This window comes from Gymnoscopelus microlampas (genome assembly GCF_963454915.1).
Source record: "Gymnoscopelus microlampas genome assembly, chromosome: 24".
In the NCBI taxonomy this organism is placed as follows: domain Eukaryota; kingdom Metazoa; phylum Chordata; class Actinopteri; order Myctophiformes; family Myctophidae; genus Gymnoscopelus; species Gymnoscopelus microlampas.
The window spans coordinates 9,355,140-9,378,823 of record NC_139961.1 but is presented as its reverse complement, the minus strand read 5'-3'; the positions used below and the strand labels follow the sequence as shown (position 1 = coordinate 9,378,823).

Below are 23,684 nucleotides of genomic sequence, written 5' to 3'. Positions count from 1 at the left end.
CCTCTCCTCTCTTTCAGCTCCTTGAGAAGTAATCTCGTTGTAATAATGTACAATTTTAATTACGGTTCATTTTAACAAGTCTTTTTTTTTTTACTTTACTTAAATTCTGGGGCTGTGATATATGGACATACCTCAATATTTATGCCAAATATCTCAATAGCTAATATGCTATATGACTTTTTAAATTCCACAGACATGTCGTGTTGTTTATAGCAAACTGTAAAGACAGTTGCTTCCCCCATTCACTTGCCCATCAGGCAACTGAAAGCAAACTCTACTTGCCCGAACGTTATCTTTACTTGCCACAGGCAGTCGGGCAACCGTTAGTGTCAACCCCTGAATGATTAAACTGTGGCTGGTGAAAGTAAATGCCACAAAGCACCAGAGGATTTCTGTAAGGGACAATGTTTTTTTTTTTTTTTTTTTTTAAGATTTGTTTTTTGGCATTTTATTGCTTTATTGGAGAGGGACAGTGAAAGTATGACGACAGGAAGAATGGGGAGAGAGATGGGGGAAGACATGCAGCAAAGGCCGTCGGGAACGGGACGCGAACCCGCGGCACGCTGCTATTAAGGATTTTCAACCAGGGTGCCTAGACCGCGACGCCACGGCCTAGGCCTGTAAGGGACAATGTTACCCAGAATTTTTTTGCGGCTGCTGCTGTCTTTGCATTTCAAGCCAGGCTTCTGCAGGTGGATTGGTGATGTAGGCGCCTCCAGGAATCACATACTGTCCTGTCCCTTGCTGATGGGGGGTCTACTCTGGACTGGGTTCAATCCTCCAGTAGAGCCAACACTGTAGTTTACATACTGTGAGAACACAGGGTGCTGCTCTGGAGCTCGGTGAATACCTGCAGGTCCAGTTCCGTACGGATACCCATGTGTGAAATACGGGTTCTGGGTGAGTTGACTGTAAGGATAAACGGGCGTCCCATAGTAGCCTGCAGCTGGCAGGGAGACACTGGGGTTTAACATGGCTACAGTGGGCTGGTTGATTCTGTAATCAGAACCAGGAAACTGCTGGCCAGCGGGGTTGGGCTGACCGTGGTGATGGAACCGACCCCGATATTAAAAGGAGAGGCCGTGGTGTTATAGATACCGGCCTGAGATGCTAGAGCAGGGTTTGTATTAACGCCGCTGGGTTCACCCACACTGAAGTTCTGATTACAGTCCAGCTGTGGGCTGGAGGCAACAGGAAGGTCATCACCCGGCTCAGTAGACGCAGCCGAGACTGGACTTAATGGAGGAGATTCAAGGTTGAACGCTAATATTTTAAGTGAGTTCAAGATCAGCTCCAATTTCCGCCCATCGGGAGACTTTGAAATTCTTCTCCGTTTGCCCGTCTCTCCATCTTCATTTGAGGACACGTCATCCAAACCGTGTTTTACTGCCTTTCTCATTTCTGGGGGGGTGGGAAAAAAACAGACAAATATGTTCAGATACATACAGTACCAGACTGTCACACACCAGGAGACACAAGCACGTCAAACATTACTTCCATACAGATACGACTGCAGAGGATATTTAAATTGTCTGTAACACATTTCTGCCACTTAATAAAAAGCCCTCTGGGAGTTGTTAGGAAAATTAGATTTAAAGTCTAGAAGTATAATGAATGTGTCTGTAGAAAACTGCATAAATGGAGGAATTTAGAAGAGTAAAAAGGGGGGCCCATAGTGGCTCCTGTTTATATCCTGCTGTTTAAACATATACATGCTTTAAGTTCAGCTATTCTAATCACTTAAGCCACACAGTGATATATAGACTATTATACTGTGTACTGTATATATACCGTATATTTTAATCAGTAGTATGACTAAAAGTGTTAAGTTTTAGTATAACTGTGTCAATGTAACCTTAGTATTCAAAGAAACTGTGTTTATCAAAGCATGATAGGTGAGAGGCCCTCTCTCTCTCTTTCATTCACTCCCTTTTTGAAAGGAATGTTTCACTGAAAATAAGGCACTAGGGATGCCTCAAAAGTAATATTAGGTCATAACAATTGTATACTCTTGTTGTAATACTCTTATAGTAATATACTAAAAGCTTTAATATGGATATCAAAATGACATAAAATTACACAGCAGAAGTCAGAGTGTTAGTTCCCAGCCAGGAAATAGAAAACTAAAAATGCCATATACCTTGGCCAAATTATAATAGACAAAGGGTTCATAGACGCTTATCGCAATCAAAAGTAAGGGAGTGTAGGGCCATCGAAGGGAGGTGAGGAGTGGAGAGGCCTGTGACGGGGAAGGTGTGGAGTCAGCGTGAGAACAGCAGGAAGCCTCGTCCTCTGAAGCCAACATCAAGATCTAATTGATAATGTTTTTATGATGTAACGCTGGGCTAGGGAAAGGATGCTTCAGTGCAGAAATATCGCCCTGTCTGGAGCATCATTACTCTGTGATTAGGGAGAGATTTTTGTATCCAGCGCGCTGTTATTTGAGTGGTATTGTATCTTTTATTTTTGTATATGACAATTCTTTTCTGATTGTTTAATAGGCTCATACATAATTGTAACTTAGATTTAAGGGTAATAAAACCATTTCGATTCATACAATTGTAATCACCTGTGTAGCAATTCTTTCAAGGGGTGACTTCTCACACTATAGAACCACTGAACCAGGTACCTTATATTTACCGAGATTTTATTTTATGGAGTTAAGGTTCAGTAGTAAATCTACAGAGTCAGGGAGTCAATTCCATTTAAAGTAACTTTAAGCTTTTCTATGATAGTAAAACATCAGGGTTATCAGGAAAACAAAACAAGTTGTGTTCCAGTAAGCGTCAGTATTTACCAGTATGTCCAGAGAAACAGCTGTGGGTGTGGTCTTCCTGTTTCACCTCCTGTTTAATGGTGACTGGAAACAACAGACACAATTAGACATGGTTTTATATTCAACATTCTACAGTATGTGTTGGGGGAGTAATGTTGACCTCACACACCTGTTATGGTCGAGTTGTGAGTGTTCATGGTTGCGACACGCTCTGGGTGTGGTCTGTCTGACATGTGCTCTGCGACCGGCTCAGTCTTCACTATGTTGTCCGTCTCTTCTGAATTGGGAACAGGGATGGTTAAAGATTATGAACGTCAACAGTGGTCTCTAGCTGGGACATAATCTGTATGTGTGTGTGATGGTTGGTTCAGTATACCGTTATCTGTGCTCTTGTCTGCCTCTGGTGGCCTGCATGACTCCAGTATGTGGATGCATACAGACAATCAGACCACTACAGTTACAACACCACAGATTCACAGAGCTGTGGATGGACATTGTCATTTTTACTGACCCCGATATGGTACGATATGGTCCACCTGCAATGACCTTTTGCAACCTTTATTTTCATATTTCCTAGTAAAACAATGGCTGGTTATGTCTCAGCCAATCACAGTCTCAGCCAATCGTCCCATAAACCTCAGGCTATGGGATCTCTTCAACTACAAAGGCTTGTGTCGGCACTCGTCTCACGCTCAGCAAGGCAGAGACAGAGAGGCAGTGCCAAAGCACATTTATGTTACTGCATTGCCCATTTCTCACCTCAATAGTTTTAAGTTTAAAATGAGAACGGTTGTAATGTACCGTCCGGCCGTCATCTTGAATTAGATTCAGAACAGAGGAGAAGCATTAACAGGAATCCCACCCTGTACTGCTCCCTGCTGAGGGGGAGTCTGGACCAATCTTTATGGATTGCGAGTAAATATCCACTTTTTTGTTTCGAACTTTTAAGAAAAATATATATACATTTCAAAAGATTTAAAAAGGTTTAAACAAAAAAAGAAAAATCACCACTTTATCAATTAAAAACAATTCCAACAAGTATTTAATAAAGCTTAAAGATAAAGAGATAAAGAAAACTTTATTGTCCATTAAATTGACATAAATGGAAATTTGTCTTTGGCACACCAGCAGTCAGTTACAACAATAAAACATTACAAAAATACACAGGTGCATTAAAATACTATATAAAAATGCACTCACATTAACACAACAACAGTGATCATGAGCAGTGGCAATTTAGACTATTTAACATTTTCTTATTTAAAATGTCCACAGCAGTTGGCACAAATGACATTTTGTAACCCTTCTTGTTTGCTAATTTTGCCCTAAGCCTCCTGCCCGATGGCATCAAGTGAAACTCAGAGTGAAGAGGATGGGTAGAATCACTGTAAATCTGAATTGCTTTTTTGGTTATGGAGCGGTTGTATATGCCCTGAAGTTGCAATTGTTTGTCTCCAATGATCTTACTTGCCTGGTTGACTACCTGGGTGAGCTTGTTTTTATCTCTAACTGAGAGGTTCCCAAACCAGGACACGATGTTAAAAGTGAGAACACTCCCAGTGAGTGATCTATAGACCATGGTCAGGGTGTGTTTACTGGCATTAAAACTTCTCAGTTTCCTGAGAAGATAAAGCCGCTGCCTTGCCTTTTTGTAGATGTTGTCTGCATAGGTCTGAAAGGTGAGTTTATTGTCTATGGTCGTTCCCAGGTATTTAAAATCACTGACCTGCTCCACTTCCTCCCCACTCATAGTAACAGGCCTAAAGATGGACCCTGAGCCCGCTGCTCTTGACCCCCCTCCCAAGCACAGTTCCTTGGTCTTAGTGACATTAAGGTCAAGGAAGCTGCTATCAAACCAGGTGGCAATACGGTCGATGTGCTGGGAGTAAGAGGGACTGGACACGTCCTGCAGGCAGGCAACCAGGGCCATGTCATCCGCATATTTTATGAGAGAGAAGTCTTTGTTGTTGTATTTCAACTCATTTGTGTATAGGGAGAAGAACAGAGGGGATAAGCTTGCAACGCGGCATGAGGCGACGCCTTGTGAACTTGTAGATCTGCTATTTTCACTAGTTTGGTTCCCAGGCAAATGTATTATTTATTATTTTAGGAAGATTTGGGAACCACTGGTATATGGGAATCACAGGTTAATGATACCATGATTATTTATAAGGTCTTGCTGATGTAATCAAGCATTACATTTTTTGACAGTAAGTAAGATCAGATTTTTAGGGACTTTAGGGGGGGAACCAAAGTTTAAGAACTACTGTACCTTCATTGAATGAAGCCACACGAACACGATGATACGAGTCCTTGTCAAGCAGTATAACCTTGACAAGAGAAAATAGGTAAAACATAAACAACATTATAGTTGAGACAGACAATACAAGTTTAAAAATGTATCAGGCTGTCACTCATAAGGAGAAAAGTCACATATTTTGTTCTCTCTAATCTACAGAATGCTATTAAGATGCCCGGAGTTGTCCTGACAGGTCAGTGTATGGACAACAATTATCTCACAACCACAAGTAGCCCCTGCCCTGCATAATGTGTAACTTAATAACGAGACCTCCACTTGAATCAGTAAATAGTAATTTCAGCAGAATTTACGGAGGTAAAACCTCTGCCTCACTTCTTCTGATTTCAGGGATGTTCAAAATTTGAGTTGGTATTTTTGCCCTTTGAACCTGTAGGTGGGCACTAGGGACATCTGGGCACCTCGATGTAAAATTGTCTATTTTGTCAAAAATGTTGAAAAATGTAATATTTGGAAAATGTTTTCTAAAATGATATTTCTACAATTGCTACAAATTGCTACAAAACCAGTATATCCAGTCATTTTGGGGCATAAAAAAAGAAGTTGAAGGTTAAAATGAAGTCTGATAATGATGTACCGTGCATGTTCACATCACGTATACTTTACATTACTTAAGACCATTTTTCAAATATAAATGTATTTTAACATTTTGGACAAAATAGGCAATTTTACATCGAGATGCCCAGATGTCCCTAGTGCCCACCTATCCTGTATCCGTATAGTTCCATTACAGTTTCACCACCACCTGTAGGACAACGGTGAACCCACAGCACAGGTTAACTTCATGGAAAAGTAACAAACAGTATCAAACTGGTTACCTCAGCGTCCATTTGGTAAAGCTGTTCCTGCTCAGCAATTCTGTTGACCATAACCTCAAAGTCATCCATCTTGTCTTTCTCACTCAAGTCCTCCAGATTCCAGACATCATCTTGGGGTACTTCTCCCACTAACACAAACATACAGTAGACGTTTTCAAACTGTCACTCATACACAAACATAACAGCAGACATTGACTATTCAAAAATAGCAGATCTACAAGCTCATAGCGTGGCACAGAGTGCCGCGCTATGAGCTTGTAGTGAAAAATCATGAAAAGTTGTGCAAATATTTGATTTCTTTCTTTTTTTGCCAGACATTTGTAACTCAAATCTTCGCTTCTGGGGGTTCCTGGAACTAAATATTTTACAAATGTTTGTTTAAAAAAATATATAATCCAAGATTTTGCCACAAATTTTCACGATTTTTCAAAAATAGAAGATCTACAAGCTCATAGCGCGGCTTGTATATCTGCTATTTTTGAATAGCCAAAGAAATCTAAAAATGACACAGATGCGTTCCCGGTCTTAATGGGTTAACGGTTATCAAGACATACTGATTGATTGAAACATTTATTTCAGGGAAATCCATTGAGACCAGGGTCTCTTTTTCAATGGCGCCATGTGTACAAAAGGAACATTTACAACAATGGTTATACAGACATGACATAGACAACAAGGTACACATAAATATAACAACATAAAAAAAGGTTTAAACTAGAAAATGTGCTCCTTGGAGCACAAGTCTCCGCCAGCAGACCCACATTGGTGAGGATTTTTGGTAAGGAATTTATTCCAAGATTGGAACTTTTTCTGCTAATATCTCCTGACTAAATGTTAGCTTGGCTGATGGCACTGATGTCACTTCGAAACATGCAATGCAATGTTTCGAAGTGATTCACCTATTTATAGGTATGTATTTCGTCATGCGTCTCGCTAGCCAATCAAAGCACACCCTTTCAACATAAGTCACGTGTCACGTGAAGCTTGACCAATGTTAGCTTGGTGGAACCAAAGGAAATCAAACGAAAACATACTCTCCACCATGCCTTCGGCCTGGCGGAGACAAAAATACTTTAAAACCAAATATTACACCAAGCAGGTTCATAGGCCTTCTAAAATAAGGTCAGCTAAACATGAGTTACTGTAGTAAAAATGGTCATACTGAGAAGGACCGGAGAGGACACTGACCATGTACTTGAGCTGGTGATCGAGGCTGATGATGTGTCCAATAATGTTTTGCAGCTGGAAAGTCTTTAGACAGCTACAACAAAAATGAAATGGGGCCAGTCGCTCATTCTTAGATGTGTCTCCACACTGGCACTCCAACACCGACCTCAGACCTTGTGTACACACACACACACACACACACACACACACACACACACACACACACACACACACACACACACACACACACACACACACACACACACACACACACACACACACACACACACACACACACACACACACACACACGTTGAGGTAAGAACTCGATTCAGGTGACTAAAGACTCTTAAGTAAGGTTTCATGTTGGCATAATAATGTTTACTCGCAAAGATCATCAACAATTGACCAAGTACATTTCTCATTCTATTGACGACGTCCACTTTCAGTTGAGGCTCAACATGGATATTATGATTTATGATGACTTGAATGAAGGCTTGAATTGACTAAATGTGACTAAGTGTGACTAAATGGAGTAAAAAAATTAAACACCCAAAAGTCGGGTGTTAGGCTTCAACTTTGGCTTATTGACTTGGGACTTCACTTAAAAAGGTAGGGTAAGTGATTTACTTTGGTTAAAATAAGTGTTAAATAGCTCTATATTCTGATAGTACTCATTGCTATAGAGTGTTTGTTCAGTAAAAGGAGTCTCCATGTCTCTCTAACTCTTTATTAAACAGAAAATGCATTTTCAGTGCCCTCTCCTGATTGGCTTAAATGTTGTCACCTACCTGAAACAACAAACGCTCTGTAGCAATGATTACTATCAGAATATAGTACTTTAACCTTTTAACAAAAAATAAAACATAAAAAAATATATCACTTACCCTACCTTTAAGACTGATGATGTAAAACTTACTTGATACTTGTTTCTAAAATCCTTCAATCCTTGTTGACACCACTGCAACCAAATCTCGACACCGTAAAGCATTTTTCATTTGTGAATGAGGTCAAACAAACACTCACCTACGACTCGCTTTCTCTCAGCTTCTGACAGCTTCACATTGAGGAAGAGGGACACGCGGCTGGCAATCATTTCCCCTGTGTGTGTGAGTGACAGACAGACCGAAAGAGCAGTGTTGATTTCGTCAACTAAAACTATGACGAAAGTTGTTCGTCTACCTTTTTTCACTGTCAAAAACTAAGCTACGACGACTAAAACTAGACTAAATATATTGACAATTTCGTCAACAAATAAAAACTAGACTAAAATGTTAGCGAGGGACGAGTGGAGAAGAGATCCAGTATAACTAAAAGACAAGTAATTTTATGTTTGGTTGTGCTCGGGTGTTGCGATCTGAAAATAGCCGATCTACAAGCTTGTAGATCGGCTATTTTCAGCATGCAACCAGGTGTAAAATCAGCCATTACGACGCCATCAAGGCACCGCCAAAATACATTTTAGTCGACTAAATCAACTGTAGATTTAGTCGACTATAATCTTATGATATTTAGTCGAGTATAACTAGACAAAAACTAAAACATTTCAGATGACTAAAATATCACTAAAACTAAATCAAAATGTGGTGTCAAAATTAACACTGCAATAGACACAAAACTACACAGAAAGTGAACCATAAAACCATAAAACTAACATAAATAAATGCAGTTCTTCTGGGTTCTGTGGTTGAATACCACCGGCGTCTTGAGGTGCCGACTGGTACCAGGGTGCTGAGGAGGAGTACTAAGGAGCCCAGGGTTGTGTGTCACAATCCTGGGGAGCCTGCTGCCACGTACCAGGGATCTGAGGAGCCCATGGATGGGCCATAGGGTCATGGGGAGCCCTTGACTGGGTCATAGGGTCATGGGGAGCCCATGGCTGGGTTCTTCTGGGGTCCTCATAACTCTCTGGCTGAACATCACAGCTCTGTGGGCTTTCTGGCTGGGTGTCAGTGGGTAAGATGTGCATCGGTGAGGATTGTGAGCCTTGATTTGGGCTTTGATTTATCCCATTACCTACAGTATGGATAGAGGAAAGGTTGGTGGATGAGTGCAAATAAACAATGGTCAGAAACAGATGGAGATGAGGAACTGACAACAAGTGGATGGATATGAATAAGGCATCATGTCTTCTTCATTAGCTTTGCATACATTGACATATTTGCTAAAGACCTGGTGCCACAATCCATGCCTTTTTTTCCTCCTCATATATATCGCTATACAATAATGTTTGAAATCACCTGAAGTGCTTGAAAGGGCTGGCTTACAGTTGTAAATTAGAAAACACAGGTAGAACATAAAATGCAGGTTGCAACACAAAAATACATAGTGTCAAATGACATTTCAGTACATCTTGTGATAGAAAATGTTCATTCCGTTTAAAAGCATACGTGTGTAAAACTCATAATCTTTTACAAGGATGCTACCCATCTAACACAGGGCTACTGTAGGCAAAGTAAGGCATAAGTATGAGAAAGAGGATTTATTTAAATAAAATGTATGTTTTTAATGTAGTCAATTAAATTAAGTCCCCTCACATCTGTGTGCAAATTGAAATCCTGTATATAATTCTACATTCATTCAAACTCTGAACTCTGACTGGGGAGATAGGTGTAATTCTATTGAGTCCTGATGTGAAAGAAAATATTTCAAAAGAAGAAACAAATAAGGTTGTTGAATGAATATGGGAATCAAAATCTGTTGGAAATATTTGTATTTTGATGTGGTGTCATCATAATAAAATGTAATATTGATACGGCACACTGACTATCAAGAAAATAAAAACATGGCACTTCATGTCAAAAAGGTTGCCGACCCCTGATTCTAACCTGTTTGTGCAACATACCATGTTAAGATGACCACAGGTTACGTTCATACTGTCTTTCAGAAAAATCTCTCTAGGCAGCGTTTTGATTTTATTCATAAAAAAGGTGGACAGTATGAACTAACTAACTAACTAACTAACACAACACAACACAACACAACACAACACAAACCTTCCAGCTTAGAGACTGTAGTTGGAGGCTCTGTATTGATGGGATGCTGTGCTGTCATTTCACCACCAGGGGGCTCAGCAGTAGCTTTAAAATGATAAACAGAAAAGGAAAATTACAACTGAGAATGTTTGAATATCTTTCATTTTGGTGGGATGATCTTTTCATCTTTTTCATTCATTTTTAAGACCACAAATCTTGTATGGGGGTCCTCCTTGGCACACAATATTTTCAGATGGGGGTCCGCAGCCAAATCCACATTCATTTAGGGGTCCCTTGGCATGAAAACGTTTCACCACTGACCAGAGGTGGAAGACATACTCAGATATTTTACTTTAGTAAAAGTAGCAATACCACAATATAAAAACACTCTGTTACAAGTAAAAGGCCTGTGTTCATAATGTTACTTGAGTAAAAGTACAAAAGCATTGGCCTCAACATATACTTAAAGTACCAAAAATAAAAGTACTAAAATATTTGAAAATAGCCTAGGTATAAAATAGGGCTAAAGTGGTTAATGTATGTTTTATAATATCACAATTTATATCTGCAAAGTAAGTAGTAGCTTAAGTTTTCAAATAGTTGTAGTGGAGTAAAAGTACAATATTTGCCTCTGAGATGTAGTGGAGTAGAAGTAAAAGTGTTGCAAATTGGAAATACTCTGGTAAAGTAAAAAGTAACTCAAAATTGTAAAGTACTTAAGTACTTTCCACCACTGTCACTGACCCAGCAGATGTGGTTCTGAGAGGACTCACCAGAGTCTCCTGGATGTGTATAGGATGACACATATGGTCTCTGAAGTAGGAGGCGAGGAACGCACAGCGGCAGACGCTGCACACGCTCAGAGGAACGCCGTCACCTCGGCTGCTGACACACGTCACAATATGAAGGAGACCTGGCCAACAGAAAATGCTCCATTCATTATTAATGAAGGAAAAAAGTCATTTGACTTTTCGCGGAAGCACAGTGAAACACTCAGTGATTACCAACTATCAGGGGATCGAGCATAATGGAGATATATATTCTGTGGCTATACTTCAAAAGGTAAGAAAATAGAAAAAAATCACTGGCAATGGGTGCACGCAGCCAGAAATAAGTCTGGCAGTAAAAGAGTTAAAGGTAGGGTAAGTGACATTTTTTGGATTTTTTTGTTATTTTGGTAAAAAGGTTAAAGTACTATATTCTGATAGTAATCATTGCTACAGAGCGTTTGTTCGGTCACAGGGGTCTCTTAAGTAAAGAGAATATAGTACATTTTCAGGTAGGTGACAACATTTAAGCCAATCAGGAGAGAGCACTGAAAATGCATTTTCTGTTTATTAAAGAGCTGGAGAAAGACTCCTTTTACTGAACATACACTCTATAGCAATGAGTACTATATAGAGCTATTTTGCAATTATTTGAATAATTGCAAATCTGTCTGTAGTGATTATACAGATAATGGAGCCCAACTCACCGATGACTGGTTCTGCCCGCTGTGTGCTCTTGAGGTACGATAGTATCTCTTGACACGTGGAAATATCGTAGAACACTGAGGTGAAAGAAAGCTTCAATTAAGTTCAATTGAAAGTCTACAGTCAATGACAAAAGAATGACATAATTATGATCGTCTGCTAGTTTAAGCAGCACTCGTCCACTATTACAAGAGTTAATTATGAAATCCTCTCCACAGCATCTCTGATAACCCAACATGAAACAAGTAATACATAAAACAATAATAAATCATACCTTGTCCTTTCTCCAGTTCACCTGCTGTGATTGTAGAACAGAGGGTTAAGAATAAACAAGATGCATCAATGTCACATACAGTACATGTGGTTAACAACAGACCATGAGATAAGCAATGGATAATTGATCACATAATCATCAATTATCCCGCTTATAGAGCACCGAAGTCTGACGTAATTTACACATCCTACCTGGGTCGCGTTTTTTTCCCCCCGTTCTGAATTCCCATAGAGTGTTTAATATCGCGTCAGATAAGAACTGTGTTCCAAAAATAAACAAATGACCCCGGCGGTTTGACTCTTACGGATATGAAGCATCAACTGACGGTGAGAAAACGCGAATGTTACTTCCGCCGAATTAGTTACATTTTCGCCAGAAACGGACTGTTTCAAGTATGAGTGACTGACTATCATAAACGATACAGAGCCACCTCCCTGACAATATCGCAGAGACAGTTTGTTTATTTTTGGACCACAATTCTTATACAGTATGAGACGATTCAATGATGACCCAATATTATTCTCCATAGAGAAATTACTTTAAGACCCAGGGGGTGGAGTGACGTCAGGACTTCTGTACTCTATTACACGGCTACTTAATAAATGAATAAATAAAGTGAACCAAAAGTAACAACAAAACTAAGTATTTCCTTGCTTACGGAAAAAGTATTCCATAAGTGTTGCACTGGGCGGACACGGTCAAAACAAGGAAGTGTAGTTGATCAAATACAATACATTTTTGGTTACTGCATCGTCTATTTCTCGCCTCAAATGTTTTCAAAAACATTCTTGAGAGCAAGGTTTAGCTGCAAATGACATGGTGTGTTTGTTTACATGGCTGTCATGTTGGATACAGCATAAAATCAAGCAGCACAGGTTGATATGAGCAGGTGCTCTGAGTCTTTGATTAGACAGCGGACTGTTATAGAGCTCATCGGTCATTATCCAGAAATAAAACACAGCTGAATTCAACGAATGACCAAACAGAATCAAGCATTCAACCAAGCCGTGTAAAACAAGGTATACTGTAGTACCTTCTGTCACAAAGATCGTCTTCATTTTCTGTGGACAGACAGACAGACACGTTTAATAATCCGATACAACAATTGTACGGATTAGGGGTGCAACAATGAATCGAATGTATTGAAAATATCTTGACTGGCCATTGTATACTTCATGGTGCAAAAGGGTGCGTACGCACTACTGTACGTGCTTGGCCCCCTAATAATAACAATAATAAAAAAACATAGTCGCTTCACCTCATGCTGACCTCATTATCACATTCACATGTATAAAGGTTCTCTCCCATGATAGCACCAATCCCAGTCTAAACCAGGGCAAGAGGACACACCTGTGTCCGTTTGCAACTCATATAAACAGCACGATGACTCCTGTTTATTTAAGAGCCTCAGCTCAAAAGTGTCTTTGAAAAATGTGACACAACATTCCAAAGTTTGTCACGTGATGCGCTCCCACCCTGGGCGCGGATGTTATGAAGGCATACGGTTTGGTTCTTTAATCATTGCTATACTTCGGTTATCATCTCTTTTATAGGTCTTATTTCACCGGCAGCCCCGTGGGTGCCGTGGTGAAGGAGTGTTCTATTCCTCAATGCTTCCTCCAAGGATTAAACCAAAGGGTTTCTCTGTCATGGCTTTGTTTTTGACATGGTTGTGAAATCATTCTGTTCAGAACGACGGCGTGTGAATGTTCCTCAGAACAGAGTGTTCTAAACCAATATGCCTGCACATCCCCACCAGGGACACAGTCACACATAATGGAACACGGTTCTTCTGTGGGTCTGGATCTTTATCTGAAACGTCATGTTATTAGCTTGACTGTTGAAAGAAGTGTTAACAAACAAGACTGACATTTACATGTCATTTACAGCAGGGGTCTTCAACGTTTTCAGGCCAAGGACCCCCTAGCTGAGAGAGAGATGAAGCAGGGACTGTATAAAATTGTGTTTCAGATTAAACTTTTTTTTCTTAATTGGTCTGCTCCCTTTTCCCTCGACAACTATATCCCTGTGCCAAAAATAGCAGATCTACAAGCTCTAAAGTTCTCCCCAGAATAGGGATGCTAGGGTTCAAGTGCTTAATGTAAAAAAGAAAAATCATATCACACAAAGATTTGGCGGCCCCCCTGTAGTAAGTCTGAGGACCCCCTAGGGGTCCTGGACCCCCTGTTGAAGACCCCTGATTTACAGGGTGGCTACTAATATAAAGAAAATGATATTGTACGATATTATATAAACGATATAAAGATTTTTTTTTAAAGATGTGTGGATTACAGACATACATACAGAGATTCGGTGCATTTATTGTGAGATATTGAACTTGTGATTCTGGTACTTTAAGTACATTTTGAGGCCAATACTTTTGTACTTTTACTCAGGAACATTTTAAATGCCGGACTTTTACCTGTAACAGCAACAGACTATTTTACTTTGTGGTATTGCTACTTTTACTTAAGTTCTTCCACCAATGTTTAAACAGCCTGACAAATGGACTGTGCAGAAAAAAATAGGATGAATGAAAACAAAAGCACACTTAGAATGAATGAAGAATTAAAGAGGCAGACGAACCTCTCTCTCTCTCTCTCTCTCATATATATATCAAGAAGGATGTATTTGTCTCTTCACTCATGCAGATACAAAGTAGCCAAATCTCTCAACACCGCTTTGTCTGCCCCCATCGCGCACACACACAGAGTTGCCGGCTGGGTAGATAAACCCTCTCCTGTCCTTATAAGGCCCTGATGTTGCACTAAACGCACACACATCATGCAAGGCTAGCGCACACACACACACACACACACACACACACACACACACACACACACACACACACACACACACACACACACACACACACACACACACACACACACACACACACACACACACACACACACACACACACACAGTGATGTATTCCAGAGACACTTTGGCACCATGTTGTTGTTTTTAGATCAGCTGGTTCACAACCTTTCTGGTTTAGGGTCCACTTGTAAAATGTAAAAAGCGTTTTTGTGGCCCATCTCATCTGGTGCCACTCAGATGGGTGAGAAGTTAAAAATAATATAATTGCAGATCTACACTCGGTGCCGCACTACGAGCTAGAATATATGCTATTTTTGATTGATTGATTGATTGATTGATTGATTCGCCAAAAGAAAATCTAAAATGACAGTCCGATGCTGTCCCTGTCTAAACAGGGATAACACCTCACTGAGCTCAACTAACACACTCACTTATCAACACTGAGCTGATTCTGGCACTTTGTGGCCCACTTGTGACTTAAATCCGGGGGCCGCTTCTGACAGTTGGCCTGGCTGGCTTCAGACCACACCACACAACTGAGACTGAGCCAAATGCTACTATACAGCCAGAGACAAAATCAGGCCCAGTCCATATTGCTGGCTGGGTATACAGTACACACACTTTGCTGGCATTCTGGGAGCTGATACCCTTCATGTAGGCCAGTGGTTCTCAAACTTTTTCATGTCAAGGACCCCCAAATTGACAATTATTAGCCCGCGGACCCCCATTTTAAAATATATGCCAGGGACCCCCACACAAGGGAAGATTTTTACGGCTTTAGCAGTGATTCTTAACCATTTTAATTTCAAGGACCCCCAGTTTGACATGAATTAGGAGTACGGACCCCCATTTAATGGCATTTCTATCTCTGGGACCCCAATTTATATTGTAAAATCAATGTTAATTTAACTCGGAGAGTGTACAAATGAACCAAATGGACCCGTTCCATTCAATTTGGTTCCATTTGTACACTCTCAGAGTTACAGACCCATAGGGGTCTATTTGGTTAACTATACATCATTTAGCTGGGGACCCCCTGGAACTCCCTCAAGGACCCCTGGGGGTGGCCGGACCCCACTTTGAGAACCACTGACGTAGGCTGTACTTTGTAGGCTAAGTCAGTGTAAATAAGAGCAACCTAATGTTGAATGTTACTGTAGCTTTAACCCATTCAATCCGGGAACGCAACACTGTCATCTTTGATTTCTTTGGCTATTCAAAAATAGCAGATCTACAAGCTCATAGCTTGTAGATCTTTGTTTTTGAAAAATCTTGAAAATGTGTGCAAATCTTTGAATATATACATTTTTTAAAGCGAACATTTGTAACTAAAATCTTTGTTTCTGGGGGTCCCTGGAACTAAATATTTAATAAATGTTCGCATAAAAATATATGTGTTCAAAGATTTGCACGAATTATCACCATTTTTTCAAAACTGCAATTTTTGAATAGCCAAAGTAATCTAAAATGACAGAGATTGCGTTCCCGGATTGAAGGTTTGAAAGTAAAGAGTCAAAACCCAGGCTGGTGTGCAAAGGTCATGACATTGCTCATGAGCTTTATCATAATACGATTTAAAGTATGCGTGTGAAATAATAATGCAGCAATACACAGTATTTGTACAGGATAAAAACTGAAATAGTTGGAAAAAGAAATTAAACAGGATGAAACAGTGTGTGTGTGTGTGTGTGTGTGTGTGTGTGTGTGTGTGTGTGTGTGTGTGTGTGTGCGTGCCCAACTCCACAGGGCTATACTCTCATGGCAGCAGAGTATAGAAGCTGGGAGCCCTGGTTAGATTAACGCTACATTAGATCACAAACACTGTTAATTACGTGCCCTGGAATGTGTGTGTGTGTGTGTGTGTAAACGGTAGATGCATTGTGTGAGTACAGTTCATTATCTCTGCGGTGTAGTTGGACAAAATTTGAATTTGAATCTCTCTCTCTCTCTCTCTCTCTCTCTCTCTCTCTCTCTCTCTCTCTCTCTCTCTCTCTCTCTCTCTCTCTCTCTCTCTCTCTCTCTCTCTCTCTCTCTCTCTCTCTCTCTCTCTCTCTCTCTCTCTCTCTCTCTCTCTCTCTCTCTCTCTCTCTCTCTCTCTCTCTCTCTCTCTCTCTCTCTCTCTCTCTCTCTCTCTCTCTCTCTCTCTCTCTCTCTCTCCATGTGTGGTCCTTTATATGTAGCGGTCCCCCCTCAGTAATGACTATAATGAGTGGTCCCTCAGTAATGACTATAATGAGTGGTCCTCAGTAATGACTATAATGAGTGGTCCTCAGTAATGACTATAATGAGTGGTCCTCAGTAATGACTATAATGAGTGGTCCTCAGTAATGACTATAATGAGTGGTCCTCAATAATGACTATAATGAGTGGTCCCAGCAGCAGCAGGCAGGTTGCCGTGGCTGCGCGTCAAGCCAGGAAACCAATCTTTGTTCTTTTGGTTTTAATCATTTCTCCTGTTGGGGGTTTCTCCGTGTTTCTTCTTTGCGTGTGCCAGTCAACCGGAAAAGGGGAACAAACTTCCAAAGCCTTTTCAGTTCCTGTGAAAAGGTGTTGTAAAGTGGTCTGCCAGTGAGACCACTTGAGCGTATTATAGTCCAGATTCAGAGTATTCAGTCTGTGTGTCCGATACCTGAAATGTAAATTAATGTAATCATGTGAAACTATTAATGAAATAAATAAAACTGAGACTGAAACTAGTCTTTATTCACTGCAGCCGTCTTAAAATGTTTATCGCGTTGTATAATACTGTATGCTCCCAATAAGATCTTGGACAAAAGCTGTGGCAGAATGATCAGTATGATCTAACTGTGTTACAGGGCGGACAAGGTTGAGGGTTTGATTATCACCAGCCCCCACCAACAGTGTCAGATTAGTACATTACGATGTCAATAAGATATTCCAGATCCTGCATCATTGTGGGATCTTTGTCCAATATTTGTGACACAGCAGAAACGCTGTATAACGCTGTTGTCGGTTGCAAAAAGGCACTAAATCAGCTGCCAGGGATGTCAAATGATATTTCAAACGGTCTATCATTTATTGTCGCAAGAACCATGGTTTAGGGCAGGGAGGGATACTCAAATAGCTGAACCTGTTTGCCACATTACAAAAATGGCAAGGGGCCAGGGGCCAGTTGATAAACATTAATGATACTTGATAACTTCTGTCTTTCATTGGCGTCTTATATTGTCGATCTTAAAGGAGTAGTTCAACCCAAAAAATATTTATTTTCTATCAATTACACACCCAATGAAGCCTTGATTTTTTAGTTTTTGTCGCATTCCTAAACCAATCATTTGATAACCGGCGGAAAGATAATGTATCCAGCAGGAGACTCCAGAGAGACCGCCGGTACTTTTACTTTAAGTATTTCTACATTGTGGTATTGAGTAAATTGAGTGTATTGAAATACACAATGTAAAATCACATGGTTTGGCTGATCATGGCGGAGCAGACTCATCACTATAATTACCTACAGATAAATCCTAGGGAAGCTGTGTGTGAAATCGGGTGAAATTGATTCGGGTGTCGGCACAGACTACACATTTGCATGTGTAATATGCCTTGTATCATACACCACTGTGTAAGCAAATGTGTCTGCAATGCATGTATACTAATGTATGTGTGCCTCTGTGCATGAATGTGTACACATGTACAGTTTGTCCGTGTGCGTGCGTGTGTGTGTGTTCATGCTTAGGCTATGTGCCTGTGAAGACGTATGTTTGTGCATTTGTTTGTGCCTCTGTGCATGAATGTGTATACGTGTAGTGCGTGTGCGTGTGTGCGAGCGCATGTGTGTGCGTGTGTGTGTGTGTGTGCGTGTGTGTGTGTGCGTACGCGACGCAGTGTGAGCTTGTAGATAAGCTATTTTTGCTATTTTCAGAGATTTTTGAAAATCTTTGAACATTTTATTTTCAAAATACTGACAATTATTATGCCAGCAAAATAGGGATGCTGGCAATCTTATGATTTGTATTTGAACAAAAATCACTTTAAAAAAAATAATATACATATATATAATTCTCCAAATGGGGCCATTTGGAGGGGGAGAATTACATATATATATTTCATATATTCGTTGAAAACCCCTGGAATAGAGCAGAACGAAGATGTAGAAATGTGCTCTATTGTCTGTCTGTGTTTCTAAGAACTCGCAACCGGTATATTGCCTGGAAAAGTCAAACCCACTTATCGTGCTCCTGGAAGACCAGAATAAGGTTTGAGAGCTATTTCTACACAATGGGCCCCCTGGGGCCAATACACAAAGTGATCCCATCAGCACTGCACCGTGCAGGAGCCTACAGAATCTCTCCTATTCTAGCAATCTGATCTGTTTGGGCCTAATCGACTGTCTGCACATGTTGTGTTCCAGGAGGTGAAATGTCCATGTTCACAGTGTAGAATCAAAGTGGATTTGTTAACCACAATGCACCCCAGCGTCCCTATATTCTGGGGTGAACATTGGGTGGAAATAAGACATGCTAGAATTGCAATGTTTCCTACTGTCCGTCTCTCCTACGCTGTCTCACTCTCAGCTTTCCAACTGTCCGTCTCTCCTACGCTGTCTCACTCTCAGCTTTCCTACTGTCTGTCTCTCCTACGCTGTCACACTCTCAGCTTTCCTACTGTCTGTCTCTCCTACGCTGTCACACTCTCAGCTTTCCTACTGTCTGTCTCTCCTACGCTGTCACACTCTCAGCTATACTAATGTCTGTATTTTCAAGCCGTCTCCCTCTCAGATTTCCCACCTTCTGCCTCTCCTACGTTGTCTCGCCTACAGTATGTTGTCTCCCTGATCAGCTTTCCCACCGTCTGTCTCCACCCTATAGCTTTCCTACTGTCTGTCTTTCCTACACCGTCGCCCTCTCTCATATGCCATCTCACTCTCAGATTTCCTACTGTCTGTCTCTCCTACACTGTCTCCATCCCCAGCTTTCCTATTGTCTGGCTCTCTCAATCCCCTCCACACTGTCTGATCTCATAGAATACAAAGATATTGATATTATAAAATCATTTGTGTAAGAGAAAAAAAAAGAAGAGAATCTTCGAGATTTTTAAAACGTCGTGAAAAATGCTATCGTGAACCTAGTATCGTGATTCCAATCGTATCGTGAGTTGAGTGAATCGTTACATGTCTAATTTCTACCGGATGTTTTCTGCAAGGCTTTGTTTTCAAACATCCTGTTTGCTGCTGTCCAGCGGCTAGCGGTGGAGTTGAGCTGGTTCCTGGTAGCAAACACGTTTAGGACACACACAGGGAGGAAGCTAATTCTATTTGGTGCCCATTTGAGCCTGGGCGAGCCCGGACGCAATCACATTTGGGGTTCATTTTCTAGATGTCAAGCTCTGGAGCCACAGTATCAAATGGAGCCGAGCGACTGGGAACAACATGGAGAGACGCTTTCACTGATAAGATGACAGACGGAGACACAGAGGGGAGGGGGGGGGGGGGGTGTCACTGTTTGTCATTTTGGTCGCTTGGCATCTAATGTGGGTCATACTTCACACTGAGCTGCTAAACTAGGGTGACCATATTTTCTTTTTTGTTTGTTTACTAAATTGGATACATTTGTATTTGTATCGGGACCCTTAATCACTTAAAATCCAATTTTCAAAAATATACAAAATCAAAAGTTGCGAAAATAGCCATATCTAAAAGCTCTGCTTGTAGATCTGATATGTTCGATACATTTGACAATTTCTTTGCGCATTTTTTTTAAAAGTTAAACTATTTGGGATTGTGGTAAAAAAAACGGAAAATAATTAACCCATTAAAAACGGGAAAGCATCTGTGTCATTTTAGGTCCGTGGCCAAATACATATCAATCTGGGGGTCCTTGACTTGAAATAGTTTGAGAACCCCTGCCGTATACTAACTCCTAGCAGTGCTATGGCTTGGCTGGGGGGGGTACGGGGGGGGGGGGGGGGGGTACGGACACCAGATTAACATACAGCAGAACACACCACATAATGGAACAAACAGCTATTACCTTCCAGTGTTGATTTTGACAGCAAACTTTGATTTCGTTTTAGTCATAGTCTTTATAGCTTTACGGGTGTAAAGAAGTGGGTGACATTTGTGTTTTTTGCGCAAGCTCCATCGTTTTTGTTGTTTTGAGAAAGAAAAAAGAAGAGGGGACAAGGGGACAAATCTAACGGTAAAGAATCTAGATGTAGATTGATTAGTTAAAACGGGCGAACAAAGGTAAACACAATAACTACAATGCATGTCTGTCCACACAGCACGAATTGTGTATGACATCACATGCGCACACACACACACACACACACACACACACACACACACACACACACACACACACACACACACACACACACACACACACACACACACACACACACACACACACACACACACACACACACACACACACACACACACACACACACACACACACACACACACACAAAAGAGTACCACGGACATCGATCACGTCATTTAGGACAGTGGTTCTCAAACTTTTTCATGTCAAGGACCCCCACATTGACACTGATTAGCCCACGGATCCCCATTTGAAAAAGACATGCCAGGGACCCCCATAAAAGATGATTTTTACTGCTCTAGCAGTGATTCTCAACCATTTTAATTTCAAGGACCCCCAGGTTGACATGCATTAGGGCTACAGACCCCCATTTAATGGCATTTCTATCTCTGGGACCCCAATTCATATTGTAAAACCAATGTTAATGTAACTCTGAGAGTGTACAAATGAAACCAAATGAAACCAAATGGACCCGTTAGGGTCCATTTGGTTTCATTTATACACTCTCAGAGTTACAGACCCATAAGGGTCCATTTGGTTCACTATCCATCATTTAGCTGCGGACCCCCTGGAACCCCCTCAAGTACCCCTGGGGGTCCCCGGACCCCACTTTGAGAACCAATGATTTAGGAAGCCATTTTATCTATTTACCATCCACTACCATTAAAAAAACGACCGTTTCAATTGCCTCGTATTGATATGTAAAGCTGCACTATGTAACTTTCCTCTTCTACCGTGGATTTGCACTGGGGTTTGCTGTGCAAAGTGCTGACATCTTTACCATTGAGCTAATTAGAGCCTGTCTGCTTGCTCAGGGGATAAATTGAACATGACCTTCAGGTCAAAATGTGTGTCAAACCAGAAGCAGGATGGTGTCAAAGGTCATGTCTCACAAGCGCTCCGCTATCTCTCCCTAGACTAATGACCTTCTATAGGCGTACTGTTTCTAATGACCTTCTATAGGCGTACTGTTTCTAATGACCTTCTATAGGCGTACTGTTTCTAATGACCTTCTATAGGCGTACTGTTTCTAATGGACATGCTTTTGTCTGCTGCTTAGAACACCTGAGATTGTTTGTCAAATCTTTCAAAAATAGCAAAGAAATACCTGATCTACAAGCCCCCAGTGTGTCACAGACAGTGCCACGTGTTGTGAGCTTGTAGAGCAATTCTTTTTATGTGTCACACGACGACATATATATATATAGGGGCTTAAGTGTGAACATGCACTTCCAACCTCTGCATATAAAGATGGAGGAGAGAGAGGTTCTTTGTATGCATGTCTTTGTTTGTGTTCTGTTCTGCTCTCTCTCTCTCTCTCTCTCTCTCTCTCTCTCTCTCAGACTGTCTCTCTTGCCCATCTATCTCAATCGCAGCTGCAGGTTAGGACAGGTAGGTACGCTCATTAGATTAACCACAGTGGTGTGTGTGTGTGTGTGTGTGTGTGTGTGTGTGTGTGTGTGTGTGTGTGTGTGTGTGTGTGTGTGTGTGTGTGAAGACGGATGTGAGCACATGAATAGAAAGAATTATATCAATAGGGCTGCTGGGGATCACACACACACGCACGCACGCACACGCGCACACACACACACACACACACACACACACACACACACAGGGTGTTCGCTGTGTGTGTGTGTGTGTGTGTGTTGAGGGATGGGGGGGGCCATGAAAATAATCATTATTTCTCTCCAGACTGTGAAATATGACTGAACCGTATCAGCAGTGATGGGTGGGGGCATGGAGTGTGTGTGTGTGTGAGAGCGTATGCGCGCGCGTGCGTGCGTGTGTGTATGCGTGTGTGCGTGCGTGTGCGTGTGCGTGTGCGTGTGCGTGTGCGTGTGTGTGTGTGCGTGCGTGCGTGTGTGCGTGTTGGGGGAAGTGATAACACGTGAGGAAGAGAGAGGAAAAGGAAAAAGAAGAAGGAGGAGAGCGAGCGAGAGAGCATCACATACACCGTGGAGAGAGAGAAGTGTGATGTGACCAGTGAGGCAGAGCAGAGATAACCCACAGAGAAGTCATTTACGCTCTAAATGAAGTGTCGTTCACACAGAGAGCGTGTCTCACTTCCTGCCCCCCCCCCCAATAACGAACGCAAGCAGGTTACAAGCAGGTTACGAACGCAGCCGATCTACAAGCTCGCGACGCGTTGTGAGCTTTAAATCGCAGCAGTTTTTTTTGTATGTTGTATGTTGCTATATCAGTGGTTCTCAAACTTTTTCATGTCAAGGACCCCCGTTGTGTGAGTTTGTAGATCAGCTATTTTCGCAATTGTTGCCAGTCTTAAACAGTATAAAAATTTACATTTTAAGACTGTGAGATCAAAACAGAATTAAAAGATGCCAGCCTGTTGACAAGATGAACCTACAGTAGGAAGGTACACACACACACACACACACACAGTTTTAGGCTGGCAGATAAATCTCTATTATGTGTAGTGCACTCATGACTAATAGACGCTAAATGAGAAAAAGACAGAGAGAAGGAGAGATGGAGAGGAGCAATCGACAGACGGGGATGAGAGAAGGATGGGGAGGGAGGAGAGAGACACACACACACACACACACACACACACACACACACACACACACACACACACACACACACACACACACACACACACACACACACACACACACACACACACACACACACACACACACACACACACACACACACACACACACACACACACACACACAGTTTAGCTTGTCCTCATTCAAAACAATGAGATGACAAGAGACTGCCTCAACATCTGTTGAAAAGGGTTGAAATGCT

At 41.3% G+C, this 23,684-nt stretch overlaps 2 protein-coding genes across 2 annotated transcripts; both read right to left on the bottom strand.

Annotated features, from left to right (window-relative positions):
• Window positions 1-631: 631 nt before the first annotated feature.
• On the bottom strand, window positions 632-8,182 carry LOC311040354 (uncharacterized protein). Its single transcript, XM_084050597.1, has 8 exons — window positions 8,105-8,182; window positions 7,100-7,251; window positions 5,912-6,039; window positions 5,049-5,106; window positions 3,153-3,312; window positions 2,946-3,053; window positions 2,798-2,860; window positions 632-1,401 (listed from the first exon to the last, which is right to left on the bottom strand). Exons 6-8 carry the CDS (start codon window positions 3,007-3,009, stop codon window positions 977-979), a joined length of 552 nt encoding a protein of 183 aa, XP_083906723.1. The 5' UTR covers window positions 3,010-3,053; window positions 3,153-3,312; window positions 5,049-5,106; window positions 5,912-6,039; window positions 7,100-7,251; window positions 8,105-8,182; the 3' UTR covers window positions 632-976.
• A 662-nt stretch (window positions 8,183-8,844) lies between these two features.
• On the bottom strand, window positions 8,845-12,857 carry LOC311040532 (uncharacterized protein; the record flags this gene model as incomplete). Its single annotated transcript, XM_084050863.1, has 6 exons — window positions 8,845-8,882; window positions 10,075-10,158; window positions 10,778-10,966; window positions 11,528-11,602; window positions 11,800-11,823; window positions 12,833-12,857. The coding sequence occupies 6 exons, from the start codon at window positions 12,855-12,857 to the stop codon at window positions 8,845-8,847; spliced, it is 435 nt and encodes a 144-aa protein (XP_083906989.1).
• Window positions 12,858-23,684: the final 10,827 nt, after the last annotated feature.